The sequence below is a fragment of the Myzus persicae genome, unplaced genomic scaffold (assembly GCF_001856785.1).
Source record: "Myzus persicae strain clone G006 unplaced genomic scaffold, MPER_G0061.0, whole genome shotgun sequence".
NCBI lineage: Eukaryota > Metazoa > Arthropoda > Insecta > Hemiptera > Aphididae > Myzus > Myzus persicae.
The window spans coordinates 24,576-44,755 of NW_019103911.1; the positions used below are offsets into that span (position 1 = coordinate 24,576).

At 32.6% G+C, this 20,180-nt stretch overlaps 1 protein-coding gene across 3 annotated transcripts in view; it reads right to left on the reverse strand.

Moving 5' to 3' along the window:
* Window positions 1-6,094: 6,094 nt before the first annotated feature.
* Window positions 6,095-20,180, reverse strand: part of LOC111036230 (protein artichoke) — a 114,280-nt gene continuing 100,194 nt past the window's right edge. For 2 of the 3 annotated variants that reach the window (XM_022318193.1, XM_022318194.1), the window contains 3 exons: window positions 9,111-12,427; window positions 8,689-9,023; window positions 6,095-8,591 (listed from right to left, as the gene is read on the reverse strand). In XM_022318193.1, the coding sequence (XP_022173885.1) occupies window positions 8,136-8,591; window positions 8,689-9,023; window positions 9,111-12,375 (4,056 nt within the window). In that variant the 5' untranslated portion in view covers window positions 12,376-12,427 and the 3' untranslated portion in view covers window positions 6,095-8,135. Of the gene's footprint in view, window positions 8,592-8,688; window positions 9,024-9,110; window positions 12,428-19,006; window positions 19,380-20,180 lie in introns of those variants that run through there. The other variant, XM_022318195.1, reaches the window with a different exon arrangement.

A 20,180-nucleotide genomic window follows, 5' to 3' on the forward strand; every position in this document is an offset into this window, starting at 1 on the left:
TTTCTGATTTTATAGTTATGCTCTTGGACTGACACGTAAAAAGTTTTTGGGATTTTATATCATAAAATTGTTCAATTAGATAAAGTAACTAAATATTTCCTTCGTGTGGACTATGTTCTAACTGTAATAAAGAAAATTTATTTCATATAGTTAAACCAATAAATTTAAGTTAATACGTAATGCTTGTAACACAAATCGTGTATTCATCACGGAGTATGGCTGCGTAAAACTAGAGCCTCCAGCTTCAGGTATTTTCACTTTTTTTCTAATAATTTTATACGAAGCTGGTTTGGAGATTTGGTTTATACAACACACAATTTAATAGTTGTTTTTTCGATAGGGTTTTTTGCATTTTAATATTGTATACGTTTTTTTTACTTTTTCAGTTATTATATGCATTATTCTTGTTTTGAACTCTTGTTAAACTAGATAAATAATATATATATAAAGTAAATACCTTGTCAATTTTCCCTATATATTAGTTATAATATACTTATATAATATAAAATTATTTTATTTGTTTACAAAACCATCGTGTAGCTCATATTATACTGGTAAATACTAATATGTTTTTCATTATCATATTTCATAAAAAACATAAGTACTCACGCCCAAGAAATGTCTTGTTATTTCTGGATATTTTAAGATATTTTTACAGAAATTTTCCTTTTAAAATTATTTTAAGATTATCAAGTTTGCCTGTAATTACAATTAATAACTTCAAACACAGTACATGATTTAACAAATATGATGATTTGACGTACTTTATTTTTGTCAATAACTTTATCAAAAGTGATTAATTGGGAAATAAATAGAAAAATACTCTCGTTACCTAGAATGATTATAGAAATGTGGTCGTATAATATTGAGAATTCTATTTTACTTTATAACAATAATTTATGTACTTCGTCATGACTTCCGGAATGAAAGTGTGTGTTTGTTTTTTTAATGTTTACGTCATTTTTGCCGAGTAACCAGGGTTAGATTCTCAGTAGAGAAGTGAATTGTTTTAGATTTTGAGCTCAGTGAGGAATGTATTGGTTTTAAAACGAAATATATCGTTTTATTTGTATTATTTGTATTTTTGTTCGTGTTCACTTTTTCGAAAAACGTAATGCTCCGAAAGTTTCAAGGAAATCTCTATATACATTTTAAATTGAACACAAATGGGAGATGCAATCTTAAAATTTCTCAATAGTTTTTCAGAAAATAGAGAAAAACTAAAATACAAATTTAATCAACCTCTGTTTTTGATTGTTTACAAAAGATAACCTTTAAGATATTATATACTGCATCACAAAAATACTAATGGCGACATGAGATTTTCATTGATATTTTATCTGAGTGTTATAATATTAGTGCCTGGTATATATTTTCAAAAGAGTTTTAGTTAAGTACTAATATATAATGTTAAAAAGTAACGAGTTTTCCCTTCATATGTGTACATCCTGGTATTGTTTTTTAATTCATGTTTTAAGAAGATATCGTGTATAGGTAAGTTGAACAATCTCTCATTGATATAATGTTTAGAACCAGATATTATTACACCAAGAAACGCTTCCTCAATAGTTTTTTTTTGACAGACTGGCATCAGACATTTTTAATAATATCATTTATTATTTACATATTGTACGTATTTAAATATATTAGAAGGACAATGTTAATAAAATTCTTCATTTGTTAAATTCAAATTAAGATCACGTTTTAATTTATTATAATTAGTTATTAGTTATTACGTTATTACATGAATAAAAATTAGATATATTAATGGATTTCGTATTGTTAGTTTCTAAAAATATGTAAATTAATATTTTTATAAGACGGCGCTTTGTATATGCAAATTTAATACACAACAAAACTTGTTATTTATAATAATATTAGAAAGTAATGCATCTATTCAACTAGTTGGCTCTCTCACTCTTTCACCAATGATATTTTAGTAATTTATAATATTTTACATAATTATTATTATTGTAAAACACAATACAATTATTAAAAACGTTATCGCTAAATTCAAGTGTTAAATATTTGTGATTGCTTAACATCGTGAAGTAAAACTTAATAATAATAAATAACTAACATTATACAAACGATTCCTTTACCAAATATGGTATGGGTAATTCTATAAAAAAAAAAAAATAACGAATACTTATACATACAATTATATTTGTCATGAATGCTTCGGGTATGGAGGCTATTAGCTAATCATTGCTTAAAATCTCTGTACAATGTTCTATTCTTTAATTTTACTTTACTGACATTGTGTAAAACAATACATAACTCCATAAAGACATTGTAAAATGCATTTGATGCATATTGTAGTGCATTACGTTATCACGATGATATAATATTTATTCTGTGTAAATATATTTCACGATGGCGAGTATCACGGGAAACATTTTAAAATATAATAATAATAATAATAATAGTTTTTTTTAAAAATATGGTATTACGTTATTTCGATGTGCACACATATGTTTGGGTATAGTATGTTAAAAATATTATACACACATTTGTAGGTACACATATTTTTTGTATCCGTTTTATTATTTTGTAATCGTAAGTCTATTTGTGAATCTTGTCATTTTTGACATTTTGACAAATACTCCTAATCACTCTAATCCAACACATGTCTTTTAATTTTTAGAATTTAGTTAAACGGGCCCGAAGACGACCGTGGGCCAAAATTCTATTGTTTTATCATTTTTAATGATTATATTATATCAACATATTTTTATAGTTGACGTGATGCTGCGAGCGGATCGTTGAAACGACAAAAACAAAATAAATTTACTGGACAGGACACTATATAATATGCAGTTGGTTCCTGGTGTGGGCACTACATATCTCATAATATCATATTATTAATAACGCATTTATTAATCGTACCAATTTTCTATACTCTGTGTCTGATAGTGGTGTATTATATTGTTGTTATAGATTCGAAAGCAATGATAAATCGTTGCAATCGAAAAACGATTCGGAGCGAAGCTCAGTTAAAACAATAATCGCTCGCGCCCACATTTCTTTTAAAATTTTCACAATCGTGTAGGGTTAAGTTTCGCATGAAGAAATCGAAAAACTGCCACACTTGAGAGTTCAAAGGTACGGTGTGTTAAACGTTTCCGATAAACGTATATTATATTATATTTGTAGTGCAGTCGCTTTACGGTTCTAACTTATCGTTGGTCATCGGGTGTTGTCTGGCTGAATAGTGTATTATTATGGTAATCGAAGGTGCAGGAGAAATATGAGAAACCTTCACCGTAAGACCAAAAGTCAATAATGCAATCGTGGCGCTTTAGAATCTAATAAAATCTAAAGACGGATTCGTTTCGCATCTAAAGACCTGTTTAATGTAGTGGTACGATAGTATTATATCGTGTGAGGTTTGATATAGGGCGCATGTGTACGGTTGAGACGTATGGGTCCTATGACCAATGCGTTAGCCTAGTAGTGTACCAAAAAATTATTTTTGGTCTTACGAAATTGTAATGAATTAATTTCGTGGTATAAAATCTCTTTACCTATATTACAACGTTCAATTGTCGGCCCTTTCACTCTTTTAAACTCTAAGAACATTTTTAAATGAAATATTACAATGAAAAAGTGACACATGTACCGAATTTAAACTAAACGCATTCACCCGTATTATAATGAATAATAAGGGATAGCACAGTCACAAAACATTAACTCGACACGTAAGGCCAGTGTACGACTGTGTAGTAACACTTTTGAGTAAAAATGTCATGGCAATAATAGTATCATAATGTATAATCGGATTGGAGGCGTCACCGGGTTATTCAGAAGAATACGACCGAACCTACTTACCATGTTCAGTATTTCTGCGGCGTAACTAGGACTGTAAGGGTGTAAAATCTCTTGGGACCGCTACAATTTAACGATAAACAAAAGATAACCCAACATTTAATTATAATGTAAAGTCAATTAATTTGACATTTTGTGCAAAACTTAAGTATCAAAACGTGTCGTGGAACATAATAAACATATTTATACAATCGTATGATTCAAAATAATGATTGAGTCTTTTGACATGAATTATTATGAGAATAACAAAAAAAAAAAAATTAAATCAACATTAAATATTTAAATAATTTGTCGTTTGATTTAAATTTTGTGTTTGGGGACTCGGCCACCCTATCTATACTCTACTGGTATATATAGATTATTGTATCTATAATACTGAACGGAGGGTGCGTGCGTCCGAATATTATATTGCGTCGGTCTGGATGCGGTGGTGGGCGAAAGCAAAACGATACCGCCGCTCGAACCCACACTCCTCCGGAATTTCGCCGACCCTTCTTTTTTTTTTTGGTTTTTTTTTGCATATTCTACGTTTTTGTTTTTTTTTCCACTTTCCGTTGTGGCTCGCGATAATTAATTTCGCTCACGTTCGGTTGTATAATATTATTATAACCGGCCGATGGCGATTACGCGCGCGCTTCCGTTCGTGAGTCGCTCCCGCGGTCGTGGTACATAATATTGTTGTTGTTATTATTATTATTATTATTATTATTACTATGATTATTCAGACACACGTGCGCCTCGCGGGGATGTATCGTATTATATAAGCGTACAACAGTATAATAATAATAATATGCATTATGCACGTATATATAGAGGAGTTTGGGTCTGTTTCGGGGACGGGAGAAGAAAAAAATATGACAAAAAACAATTTGTGCAGTAGGTACAACCCATGCAGTATGAAATATATATAATACATATACATACACACCTATATACATATATACACGTTCGTATATATATATACGTATATACATAACATGCGTGTGTAGCACGCGCGTCACAAATTGAAATCACCGCCGCCACGCCATCGCAACTCGTAAAAACTTTTGATCGTATCCGCAGGTGGCGGTGGCGGGCGTAAACACGAACAGAAACCCACCGAAACGTACGTCGTCGGAAATTTCTTTCGGCTTTTTCACGTTTTTATCTCACCGTACGCAGAAAAGTATGGTTTTCATACCCTCGCGTCCGCCCGCTCGAATCTCTGCCGCGCAAGGTGTGTTCCGTACGATCGCGTTAAACGGGTTATAGGTCTCACCAAATAATAATTAGGGATGTGCATTTGTAGAGAATTACATAGTTTTCTAAAACTAAAACCAGGGGACTTTGAATTTGTCACCAATGAATTCAATTTATTTTTGATTTCGTGACATTTTGATAATTTACGTTTTTTATTACTTTTTTCGAGATTTCTAATCATTTCCATGAATCAAAACTTTCTACTCAAATTATATGAACGACTTTTTAATTTTTGCCTTATAAAAATATCTTATACGCTCTGTACGACCATGGTGCTCAATTATATATTAATAATATCTCTAATTTAAAATATTTTCCACTGGATAGGTTTGTATGTTTTTCAAATTACGATTCCAAAGTGTAACCTATAATGCATTATCTAATGCATATTATACTGACATTTTATTGAGGTTTTAACAAATTTATAATTTTTTAATGCTTCAACCCCACAACTCTAATTATAATCATTCTGCTACAATTCTATAGTATAAGGTGGACGTCCGGAACAACTATCTGACTATTTATGTGCACCGCATAGCCGGAAACGATGTTTGCAATAATGATAGTAACAATACAAAAAAAAAAAACGATTTATTCTCAATACACATATTATTATAAATCACGTTTACAAAAAAAAAAATATAAATAAAAACTGAAAACAATAATATGTAAGTATGTATATAACATAATATAATTTTATTGTAAACAGGTATAGGTGTATAGGTTATATGAGTTAAACCTAGTAGTTTATCCGTAAACAATACATAACACAATAATATTTTAATCAACAAACAAAAAGTACAAATTTCACGATTCAGTTTTAATCGCTTTTCGGTAATTATAATATAAACATAATAATGGTATACAATAATGTCGCTTGGCCTTGTTACACATAATTATAATTAATAATTATTATTAACAATACGATATAATCATCGTCGTAATATTATTATACACGACGGAGGTATAAACGCGGTTTCTAGGCATCTATAATAATATTGTTTTACTCGTTTGTAAGCTAATTTTCTCAAAATATACACACAAGGCGTCTCATTCGCGATTGTAAGACTAAATGAAAACCAAACAAAACAATAAAACGTCGCACGGTAGGTGAAATGTTGTCGGCTTACGTGAATCGGGCAATGATGCAATTAAGTCGTTAAACGGTTTTTGGGATAACAAACTGCGTGCTATAATACTATACTAATGAGTATATTATGTGCAACAATGGGGTTAATTTCTGAGAATTTTGTGTTTTTAATTTTGCATTTTCTGTAAACTCGATTGTTACGACTTATCCCATTGACACTTGAAATGGGTTTCGTACACGACAAGAAAAAGTCACAAACACGTATTTTTATAATTAAAAAAAAAAAAAAATTAAAAATATTCTGCAAACGAAACACAGCGATTTAAAGAGTAAACCGCGCTCGGTTTTATACGTGCAATTTGATACGAAAATAATGATGAAACAGAGAAATAAATATCGTTTTGAGATGGTTATTGAGCGCTTTTTCTCTTACAAAATCAATTGGTAAAAATAAAAATTGAATACGAAGCTCGTAGGACTTATACATTTCTTTAATCCGATTTAACGACGAGAACCGACAACGTTGAATGTTTATTGCAGTGGTTAACCAGTATAGGTGATTCGCGATGGACGTTGGTATACAATATTTTATAATATTATATTATCTATGTTTTAAAAAAAATATGATTTGCAAAAAACCACGAGTTTTGAGCACACGACAACAAAATAGGTTAGATTTTAAAGGAAAATATTATTGTTTATTTTGATTTCTTGTTGTTTCGTCGTCAATAGTTTTTGCCTTTACCGAATTTTCGATTTTTCGACAATCAAAATTAATCGAATACTCAAAATTTTTTTAAAAAAATGGTGAAACTTTTATTAGTTTATTAATTTAATTGTAATACATTGTTAAACATGGTGGCAGATATTGGTTTTCCAGCAAATATCAGGAAATCAAGTTGATTTTACTGAAATTAAATTTGAGTTTAAGCTTATCAATCGACGGTCTATCAACCGTACACATTCGGACGCCAGGCGAAATTTATTCGGCAACTGATAGATGGAAATAACTAACCGATGATCGATGTGATCTAACCGCACGACGCTAAGCATTGATTATGCCGGGCATATATTTTTGGCGTAAATCAACCAACGGATTAGCGATCGCAATCATATATTAGAGTTTGAGCACGTGGCCCTCGGAAAGGTTGGTGGGTGAATGGATAGCTAGGAGGCCATGGGATGTAAAAGTTTCTTATCTCTGTTTGTATAATAGTAATAATATGTGTGCTATATCGCCTCCACTCCCGCTGCTCTTGAAAACGGTTTTAATTAATAAACAGTCGACTGCCGTATAATAGATTTATCGCAAACACAAACATTTTCAAACGCGAGTTTCTATTGCGAAATCGAAAATGGTTTATAACAATATATTCAGTACACACACGGGAGTACGAATACGATTTCGATACCTACCAACAACATCAGTGAATTTAGTGCAAAACCGTATGTAGAGAAAATAAAAACAATAGTTTTTACGTAAAAAGAAAACCAAATCGATTGAACCTTCACTTTTAACGGCAGCTCGTTAGCGGTAGGTATTAAACGTGTATATCACATATCAAAATGTATCTATCAATAAATTGCGTATATACACTTGTATTTAAAATTTCGCATACCATTAATCATTACTAATTTGAAACTTAGGTAACTATTAATGCGATCTATTAGTATTTTGCAATACTGGAGGCTGTGGATGGATTATAAAACAATTACCTTCTCTACAAAAACATAATTGTTGTAAAAAATATTATGTAGTAATTTTTAAACCCGTTTGAAAAAAAAAAATTATATTTACAAACACGTCTTGACAGTTTAACATTGTAATTAATTTATTTTTGTTAATTTTATTAAGGTACATCATGTTATAGGTATGTTCTTGTTAACAATTAACTATAGGATCAAACATGATATTACGGCATCACTTAACAATAATAATAATAATAAATAGTATAATCAACAATAAAAAAAAAGTTGTTTAATGTACACTAGTAATCGGGCCGATTTGACTCAGAGCTGGACCAGCGACAATTGGGTCGGTGGTATGCAAAGAAAAATGCCTGTATGACAGATACTCGGGTGGAAGTGGCTGTTCCCTTTTCGTGTCTTCTCTTTGTTTTTGTATTTTCAGATATCCAAGCACGGACACCAACACGATGAACACGACACAGCCCAAACAGCTACCGATGATCAGACCTAACCGCCTCGTGAGTATTGAGCTTTTGTGATGTTCGTCAGAGTAAAATGCTATGTCGCCTTCCAGCGTCTTCACTTCGGTGCAGCGGCTACTCTGAGAACCGTCCTGTAGGTGATGTGAACTGTTCAGCGGTATCCAATTTCCAAGACCCAACACACATACCAAGTACCGGGTCTCTGGTTTCAGGTTGTCCAGGAGGGTAGTCTGAGTATTTTTATCAAGAAATTTGTTTATAATCTGTCGAAAAAAAAATAATAACAATACTTTCGTTGTAAGATCGTACATATCAATCGCCTTTATAATCATTGGCGAAAGTAAGCGATTTCGGACTTACGTTTGGTGTTACAGCAACTGATGAAATGGCCGCTGCTGGGTAATCCGGATCTTCGATCGGATAATAGGCTACTCTGTAACCATGTAGGCCTGTGTGGTTTCGCCCTTTCCATGATACAAAGATCGAGTACGGTTGAATGTCTTGAATGGCAAGCTTTAGTACGACGGGCATGGCACAAAAAGCAGGAGGCTCAAGTTCCATGAACTTCCGTCCTCTAAGTTCCAAAGGATATTGACAGATTAAGCCTTTCGCGCTTTGGTCAGACATCAATTTTTGGTGGTCTCTTATCCATTCCCATAGCTCTTGTTGATCACAGTCACAGTTTATTGGATTTTCTGAAAAATAAAATTTCAATGGATCAATAGTTTGATAGTACATCTGTACAAATATGAAAATATGTTATGCGATCTATTTTTATTTACCTTCTGTACGCAAACTTTTTATTTGTGTTTCCAACGGCCTAAGAGCGTTTATTGGCAAGTTTTTGAAATTATTTTTACCTAAATCTAATGTCTTGAGTTTTTTTAGAGATCGAAAAGCGTCTGGAGATACAAATGATAGCGAATTCCCGTATATATATAGTTCAGCTAAGCTTTCCAAGTTTCTGAATAAGCCTTTGCTGATTTTTTCTAGTTGGTTGTATGAAATATCAAGTACTTGCAACGATATCAAGTCTGAAGAAAGGTCTTCGATTTCTTTAATTAAATTCCGTGACAAATTCAACAATCGCAAACGTGTTAGTCCTTGTAGTCTTTCTTGGGGTAGAAATTCCATGCGATTGTTACTCAAGTCGAGCGTGTACAGTTCTTCGAGAACGCTGAACGTGCCGGGTGATATTTTTGATATTTTATTATCAGACATGTATAGGCGGTGAAGATTGGTGAACGACACAAAGTCGTTACTCGCCAGCACTGATAAATTAGTTCCACAGACGTGGAGTTCTTCTAAGTCGATATGCTCGATTGTCATGGATTTTGTTGTTTCGCGTATTTGGCCTAGCGGGTTGTGAGTGAGATTCAAGAACTGGAGATTCTTAAGCAACTGAGGCACTTTTCTGAAATGATTATTGGACATATCGAGACGTTCTAGTGACTGAAAAAAATTTAGTGGCAATGACGAAAGTATGTTGTTTGACAAGTTCAAATCGGTCAAAAGCGTAAAATACGAAGATGGAAATCCAGCGAGTATTTGAACTCGGTTTTCAGAGATTGACAGGCTTTGTAGGTTTTTCATATTAGTCAGTTTTGTCATATCTAATTGGGTTAACATATTTCTGGCCACGGACAGTTTTTGCAAGTTCTCACAGTTTGCCAATGTAGCGTACGGCATGGTATCGAAATCGTTCCCGTCCAAATTGAGCATGTTTAAACTGGTTTGTCTTTTGAACAAATCTGCAGGTAGTGCTGTTAGTTTGTTGTTCGACAAAGACATCATAGAGACTTCGAGGTTGAATTTAAACGTCGTATCTAAAATTTGACCTATGTTGCAATGATCTAAATACACGCGCTTTACGTTTGGTAGGTATTTTAAGACAGTTGAATTAAGGCCATCTAAATTATTGTTAGATACATCTAATATAGTCAACGTGGGCACGTCCACTTGGAGTAACGCATCGGCAAATAAGTAGTTGTGTGTCAGGTAAAGTTCGTTAAGAACGTTTAAATTGGAAAATGTTCCGTTTTCAATAGTTCTTAAAGAGCAATTGTTAAGATATAAATTTTGAATGGGTAAATCTTTTTGAAACATATACTTATGCAATTTTGTGAGTGGGTTGTTTGATAAGTTAAGACTCGTCAATTTCTTTAGCGCCGCGAATGAATTAGCGTCTATTTGTGATATATAATTATCCGTGAGATGTAGTTCATTCAGACCCCTGAGTTCAGCGAACGTTTTTGAAGTTATTTCTTTCAAATGATTAAAACTAAGATCTAGAAACACCAATGCTTGCATTGACTCGAATGAGCCCAGTTCGATGTGTTCAATAGAATTATTATTCAAGTAAATCCTTTGTACTTGATATAGGTCTGCAAACATGGATTTATCCAGTTTTTTTAGTTTGTTGTGGCTGAGCCACATAACTTTCAGATTGGATTGACCTTGGAGTGACTTGTTGTTTAAACTGGCCAACACGTTGGAATCGATTTGTATGGACACTAATGATGGTGCATCGTGTAGGAATACGTCTCCTAAATGAGTGAGGACGTTGTTTTGGAGATTTATATGTTGTAGACTTTTGAGCGTTTTGAATGCACCAGATTCAACTTCCGTTATTGCGTTGTTTTGCAAATGTAGTTCCAACAATTCAGGTAACGTCTCGAACTGAGTTCGCAATATTTTCGATAGTTTGTTATTTTGCAATCTGAGTTCTTTTAGTCGACTATTATTCCGGAAAGCACCGTTTTCTATGTTGGAAATGTGGTTGTTGTCCAAGCTCAATGATGTGAGTTTGTTACAATACAAAAATACATTAGCATCAATGGTTTCTATATAATTGTCACTCAAATAAAGTTGCATTAGATCGGGTGAACTTGAAAAAGCTCCAGATTCGATTATTCTGATAGCGTTTTGCTGAATGTATATAACCGATAACTTTGGAGAGTTGGAAAACGAGTCACCTGAAAGCTCCAGTATATTGTTTTCGGAAAGAAATAGTTCTCTAAGCTCGGGAAGATTAGCAAACAACCCGCTAATGTAATGAATATGATTATGGCTTAAGTCTATTGTCCGTAAGTGAACGTTGTACTTGAACGTGCCACTATCCATGAACACTATTTTGTTACGACTAATATCAATAGTTTCAAGTTCAATTAGCGTGCTAAAACCTCGTTTGTGTATGCTTTCAACGGAATTGTAGTAAAGAGACAACATCTTGAGCTTAGGAAATAAACGGAATGCATCTTCAGGAACTGATTCAAAATTGTTAGAGCTCAGGTCTAGCTGCACCAGACTTTTCATGAATGAATAACGGTCGTCGTGAATCGACGCTATTTCGTTCCATGCTATTCTCAATGACATGAGACGCTCTAACCGTCTGACCGCGGACGTAGGAAACGTTTTTATCTTGTTATCAGACAGATCCAGCTCAGTGAGACTGGTTTCTAGGCCGGCAAATGAGTACTCTGATATTTTAAGTATTGAGTTACCCTTGAGGTTTATTTTTATTAATTGTAAGCCAGAAAATGCATAACTACCCAGTTCGGCTATCTCATTGGATTCGATATCAATTGTCTTCAACAGCTTCAAAGGGGTAAAAGCTTTTTGAGGTATTTGCCGTAGTTTACCGGATAGCATTGCAAAAGACTCTAAACTTTTAATGTTGTTCAACCCATCTTCGGCAATTACAGACAGATTAGAGTGGGATATTTGGAGCTGTCGGAGTTTTGTATCCGGAGGAAATAGGTCTGTCGACAAGGAAGATACGGTAGATTCCAGGTCGTAGATGCTCAGTGACTGAATCAAGCCTCCAGCTACCGAGGATAGTGCGTTGTGCACACCCGTTCCAGTGGCTCCCGGACATTCGAGAAAAATGCCGTCCTCAAAGTCGTAACAGGAACACGATTGGCCAGATAGCTCACTTGGACACGTGGTGATTACAATTGGTCTTGGTGATTGACCACCAACGGAGTGAGCATGAAACCAGAGGAATATGCATATCCACAGTAACGGCCACCAGTCATTGGATCTCATCTCATCGCCATGTCAACAGGGACGGCCTTATTGCAGCTTGTGCGTAATCGTCCTGAAACAAAAAGGAAATATCGAATAATTAGTTAAATTTTTTACGACCTAACCATTTTTTTTTATAAAAATTGCATGTTAAAAGAAACTCCATAAATTTCAGTTCAATGCGTTTCGTGATTGTGTATATGATTTACAATTTTACTGTTATCTATATAATGTTTTTGTTGTGTTCCGTTATAAAAGTAGTTGTATTTCTCTCGGAAGAATGATTTATCATTCATTCGTTTATACTTTGAAAACGTTATAAAAACCGTTTTACGGTAATATGCTTACATACATACTTATATTTTAAATTACCGATATTGATAGTCATCGAAAAATATACGATTCAAGAAAACCTCAATAAGTGATCATAATATTATAAATTATTCTTTAAAATTCAGATAACATGTTTACGTGTTTATAATATTCTTAATTAAAAATGTTATTCATGGTATGATAGCAATGCAACACGGTATATTTTAATATACTATTTAAATTAGTGTTGCTGTGAACTAAACTGTTATGTGCCGTGGATAATAATCAGCATTCGTGTATCTTTGAATCGAAAACCGATGAACTTTAATTGATTCTGTATAGTAAAATTTGTAGTTTGTTTTTTGTTATGTTCATTTTTCTTATTTATATTTATATATAATTTGTCTACACCTACGCTATACACACAAATATTTACTAACTGTCAAGTTATGAATTCATATTCATATATTATTATATTATATTATTCATGAAATTCTGAACTTTATATTAATGTACTTATTTAATATTTAAGTAAGAGATAAGAATGTAATTAAATCATTGGATGTTATTGTAATATGCAACGCTACCATTTGAACAATATTTATCGGTAGTATCAAATTGAATTGAATAATATTTTCATTCACAAATTAAAAAGAATGCAGGAGTGCAGTTAACTTTTTTAAATACTTAATAATATACTTATATACATTTTAGTCTTAATTTTTTTCAATAGTTTTGACTGACTTATAATAAATAAAATATTTTTTATTTATAATTTAAGAACATTATTTTCTTTTAACCTTTTATTTGCTTTGATTTTATATAAATGTGTACTATGTGCACATAAATAATATTTGCAAACAAACTCCCCTGAGTTTGTAATATGTACCTATATTATGTATTCGATTCAGTGGAAACGAAAAATATCCACTAGCATGCATCAAAGTTAATTTTATTGGTCGCGAATGTGTTCATTTGTATAGTGTAGTCTGGTGTAGAACGAACACTGCAGCTTTAACTCGAATTTTAATGTAATTTACTACCACGGCCGATACACACTTTCTGTCGCGTCACAGAAAACCCGAAACAAAGTTTCCAGCGCCGATAAAGGTTAAATAAATGCAAAAAGCACTGTCTATACATACGTATCTTAAGTTGGGATCAATTTGAATAATGAATCCAAAGTTGTGTGAAACCGAATAAGTGCAAAGCGGTGAACCTGAACTGAGACTGCGACGACTACGACTGCAGTGAGATCGTATATATACGAGATTAAACTGACTATCAAATGTCGAAGTTTTAGTAGCGCAAAGCGCGACGGAAGGCCTTTGGATTTTTAGCTAGTACACCCCGTTTCGGCGAACGCACGTACATATTATCATATTATTTTACGTACCTACAGCCGGCGTTTCACTATATCTATCAGCCACTGAATTATATCGGCGGCCGAGTGAGCGAAAAAAAAATAAAAATAAGAACGAAGGGAAAAAAGCGTATCGTTTCGCTTTTGGCTGAATTTTTACGTCGTCGTCGTCGTCATCGTCCGTCTTACCAAAGGATAGTGGTTTATTATTGCATTATAGTCCTTCGAGCTTACTATAAAAACAAAAACAAAAAAAGGCTTCTGGTTTGCCCCGTAGAACCCTTTATGAGTTCCCGTCCCACCGCCGAGTCAACGGAAAACTAAATTTTCTACACCGTATTCTCCAGGGGCGAAAACCAATGGTTTTCGTGTGACGACAACGGCGGCGTGCCCTCGTCAGTTGTGGGTCGCTGTACCCTATATTATGTATAATATATAATACGCGTATATATATTGTGTACCTGCGGCAGAGGTGGTTGGGAACATTTTATATTTCGTACGAAACATTTTGCACCGCATATTTCTATCTCAGATGATATTATACCGTGAAACCGTACGTACTTTTCATTTTTTTTTCTCCCCACTCTCGAACGCCGTGAATTTTATTTCGGTATTTTACCATTTGAAAGGAACCGAACGACGTATGAAACTCACACCACCACCACCACCACCGATCACACTACCCCTGCACCGTGCACGTTTATATAATATATGTACACATTATTTTTTCTACCTCGACGCCGTCGCGGACGCGTATTACTACAGCAGCCGCCGAGTTTATATTTTCTCCGGCGTGTATGATGTATAAATATTTAAACCAGCGAGCGAATCGTGGACAACATTTACTAGCAAACACTACCGAATGGTGGGACCCACAATATTACAATATTATATTATGTATAGGCATACAATATATAGGTACATATTATTGTATACGTTCTCGCACACCAGGATAGAATTTAAATTAAAAGACCGTGTAAATAAAATTCAATAAATTTAATAAATTGTTTAGGCGTCAAGGGACGTATAATATGTATATTATACTATAATATAGTCATGATATTTACACACCATCTCAACCGAGATGTATAATATGTGGGTGTGGGCACGGTGGTCGACCGTGCGTGATGTGTATACTGTGGTGTGATATGACTATATGAGTATGATATTTGTATGTAGATATGTGTAGGTCATCGGTATATAACTACTCCCTGCTCATACTGTTCTTTATAAATTTATCTACTACTGAATGTATTATTAACTGTAATTTCAAACCCCGCGGATACGTGTCAGGCTATTTCGCAGTGCCGTTAACGATGATACGATTATCGAAGCGACTGCAAAATAGTATGGAAATATCACAGCATCTATTTGGTGCACAGAAAATTGAAAAAATACAGTGATTCTCAATTTTGTGCGCGCAGTGACTGTTTTTTTGTTTTTAAATTATTATTATTTCATAATTTTGTTTGTTTGTTATTTTACCCACCTGTCCACGGAGACTGTTTAATTATTGTTTCCTTGCACGTTTCCCGTTCGATACATATACATACCTATTATATAAATGCATATTCATAAATCAAAATATTGTTTAATAATATTTCATCCAGCTCGGTACGAGAGACGGATATTTCAATTCGATTTCCTTTCCTTACCAGTAGAAATTCAATTTTTCACGTTTTTTTATTCGCGTTTTTTAGCGCTTGCTTTATTAAAAGAAAAACAACCACAAAATAAAATGAAGAAAAATAAAACACATTTTAAGAAAATGTCATTTTTAAATTAAAAAAAAAATATACACATATTTGTAGGTTTAAATATTTGTTACTAATGAACTGTAGACTGTAATTTATAGACCTACAAGGATATTGATAATTATTCATCAAATATCTAATCTATTGATTTAGAAAGAGGAGGGCATGATGGGAGAGGAGACTAAAACTAATGAAAAGCACACAGATCTCGAAAAATTCAAAACTCAATTACTCCCAGCTCAAAAGTACCTACGTCTGCACTCCGCACTGTAGTAATTAAAATAATAATAATGATTTCTCTAAAACTGTCTCACAGACGAGTACAAGTATATCCACTAATTATTTTCCCCTCAAAAATCTAAATAGGCTTTTTTTAATCAACTAAAAGTTTTTCCTGCCTATCATATTGTGCGCTTTCGTCATACACATGTATTATTGCAAATGTTTATTATCATAGTATAACTGTTGATAATATTCGCTATAGCGTAATCAAATTTTCAGTACTTACATAATATATTATTATATTGTAATAATAAACCCGTATGGTCGACATTCCAAGCCAATATAGGGTAATGTAAGCATAATTAGTAATCAGGTATAAACATAGTGATATTTGCTTGTTTGGTCATCTGTAATACTATTTAGTTGCACCGTCGATTATGTTATTATGTTATTATAATGTTATTACTCAATTATGATATTATAACATGTAAGTACATGAAATAAAAACGACGATTTAACTATTATCATTGTTATAACGAGTGTTATTATTACGTTTTTGCCGTCTGGGAACATAAGGATATTAACGACAGCGTCGCGGTCATTGGGAGTTTGGTCGCGTGCGGTCTAATAATAATATAAAGTCGTAATAATAAATTATGTATATAATGTACAAAGAACATCGGTGGCATCGTCTCGCCGGTTAAAAATGTCTTCGGAAACACGCAGTTATTCGGAGACCGCGGCCATCGCGGGCTTTAATAAAAATAATAATATACTATATTATATACTATTATTGCCTGTATACGCCGACGAATTTGTGAAGACAATATAATATATGGTATTGTTGTATCTAAATAATGTACAGCATACGTTTGCACGAAATTTCTGAAACGAAAAGTTAGCACTACGACGATTGAGATGTATGCATATACGAACATTACGAATCGCACAACCTACAAAATTATTAATACGGCGAATATTTGAGGCTGAGCAAAATTATGGTTTTTTTTTTAAACTTGTCTAGCCATAATAATTCAGTTCACCATTCAATATGATAAATAAATTTCAATTTTACCTAACTTGTTTTTTTGCCTTCACTAAGGAGACGGCATATTTTTTATTTGTACATAAAAAGTTGATTTGAATAAAATCTATTAATATTTAATTTACACGTAATATGCATTAAAAAAAGCTGGATTTTGAGCCACTTATTTATCTACATCCAAATATATTACATTGTGTAGGTAATATATTTATAGTTGAAACTTGGAGTTCTCACATAGAGATGCCCACATGGTAGACTGACTTTCCTCAAACTGAGAAATGTTTCTCTCGGCGAAGATCGACACCAGAAAAAGTAACAAGTTGAAACAACTGTAGGTATAACACTCGATCGGGTGTCACCGCGATAGGGAACATAATATTTTAGCATTATTTTACGAATATAATATTATGTAAAATCAGAGTATAGTACTATAGTGCAGAGATTCCGATATCGTTATTCCTCTAACCTCTTACACGAATATTATATATTACATATTATATTATATACACAACCATGTGCATTCCTATGTGTGCAAAATGGCAAGTGAATAGTCAAAAAAAAGATCTGTTATCGAATTATCGATATGCCAAGGGATAACAAGCACTATATTCGAGTTACGATCCTGCAAAGAAATTCCACGCCCGCTACCATGTACGGCTGTCTCACGCGATGTTCACTCGATGACCGTCGTAAATCGATCGTTGTACAGGTACCAAACGATTTCGTTTTTAAATTACCATTTCGTTATTTTGCTGGTTATCCGTACAACGACAATAATAATTCTAAAAATGTAGACGATTATAATAATTATAGTCATTTCATAAACTCCTATACCTAATTCTCTCAACGACCTTTTATTTCTTGACATAACGTTTCGTGGGCATGAATCTACGTTATAGAATGGATTTGTATTACTTATTGGCTATTATACTATGGTATTCATGATTACTTTTAATTCGTATAATGGCTCAATGAGAGTTAGTAATTATTCATTTTGATAGGCATTAGACATTACTTTAATGCAACATTGTATAGTTAAATATTCATAAAGGCAGCTTCTGTATTTCTTATATTTGTGATGTAAGCACACATAATTATATTGTAACCATGCGTACCTTTAATAATAATTAATAACTTTGAACTCACAATAAACGTTAATGAACACTGATATTAATATGTTTATATTATGCGTAAACTGATGTGCGTTAAATTTCAGTCAACCAATTAATATAAATTAGAGTTATAGTTAGTTAAACTATTATTGTCAAGTATCTAAAAATGTAAAATAGTCAATTCAAACAAGATAATTAAAATCCTTATAAAGGTCCACGGAAAAATGTGCGGATTTTCGAATTTCAAAACAGATTATTTGACATTTTCGATTTTAAGAAAAATAAATCTTTGTTTATAGTATTAAGTCTCTACAGTTAAAGTAAAATCATTTTTTGAATTTAATCTTTACCATCCAAATGATTCTACAAATATTCGTTTGGATGGTAGAATAAACAAAATTAAACTAACGAACCTCAGTTCATGTCTGTGAGTTGTGACCCTTACACTAAATGATATTTACATGATAAACACTAAACTACAATAAAAATAATAATAAATGTTTTTAAATGAATTCGAATAAATATTCTAACAAGACATCTTAAAAGTAAATTATTTATATTTCAAACGTAATTGCTTACAAAATCGTTTGTTGATTTAAAATAGGTACCAATGTAATATTTGTATTTTATCAATATAATAATATTATTTATTAGTTTTAATCAGAAATATTAGGTATAGGTACCAATGGCTATATTTTAAATAAAAATAAATTTGAACCTCGAATTATTTCGATAATTTTAAGTAATGTTTTTTTCTATCTAAAAGTGTCATATTGTAAATATATATAACTATAGCATATGATATAATTTTATTTGTTTGTTTTAAATATCTCTTAGTACTTACGTTGCAAGATGAAACTTTTCCTTTGTGATTTTTGATAAGAAAAAATATTTTAGCATTACCGACTAAACTTGAGTAATTCGCTTATGATATTTAATAATTATTATCAATTACCATTTACCATTAGATATCTAGTATGACAAAATATTATAAGTTCATATATTTTATGATTGGAAAATTAAGAGGAATACTTAAACATTGAGGTTATGTCCATTTGTACATAATATATAATTTACATCAGTACCAGAGTGACGCAATAAATGTCAAAATTAAAAAAGACTTTCAACAAATATCATAATTTATAAGAAAATAGTAAAACAAGTCGTGTCTTGCGTCGGATATGCGGTGTAATTTTACCAAGGCGGAGACCGAGCGGTTCGAACGTCATGAATCAACTGCGAAGGCGTCTCAACTGTACTGTCGGTGTACAGACATTGACTACTAACGTGCCCTTTCGATTGGTCGGTTAGCTGCCAGTTGAATAAACTCCATCGTTTATCACTGGCTGATCGCGCGTACATCTTTAGACCACTCAATTTAACACCTATCACATACACTGCGGCCCACCGACCGTGATCGGACGTGCAAGCGTTACAAACCAGGTAATATAATAATTAAAACCAAAATATGGTATCGTCGAATTACTGAATTGGTACTAATATAAATATGCGACGCATAAACAAGACGATAAAACGGTGTCGGTTTATATATGTGCATACTGCATACAAGGGTGAAGCGCAGTTGCACGAAATTTGAAAACAAAAGGCAAGGTTCGAATTATCCTCATTATCTGACAATTACATTAAACCTAATCAACTACTGACAATGATATCGGTCGACGGTCAGAAAAATAACTTGTATTTTCAATATTTATTGTTTTTGGTTTTCATTATAATAGTATAACATTGTCATACAGCTACAATTTATAAATAATACTTAATATAAAAATATGCGTAACTTAAATTATACAATATATACAATAAATAGTGACAATTTTAAAATAATAAAATATAAATATGTAGGCACCTATTTACAGAGGTTTATTTCTACAAATTAGTTACCGGAGTCATAGGATCGAGTGCAATTCGAACGTTTTGGTTAAGGTAAGGAGTGCACTGCAGTTCGATAATCCCCGTAAATACATTATGCATAATACTGCGTAGTTCTGATTATAACA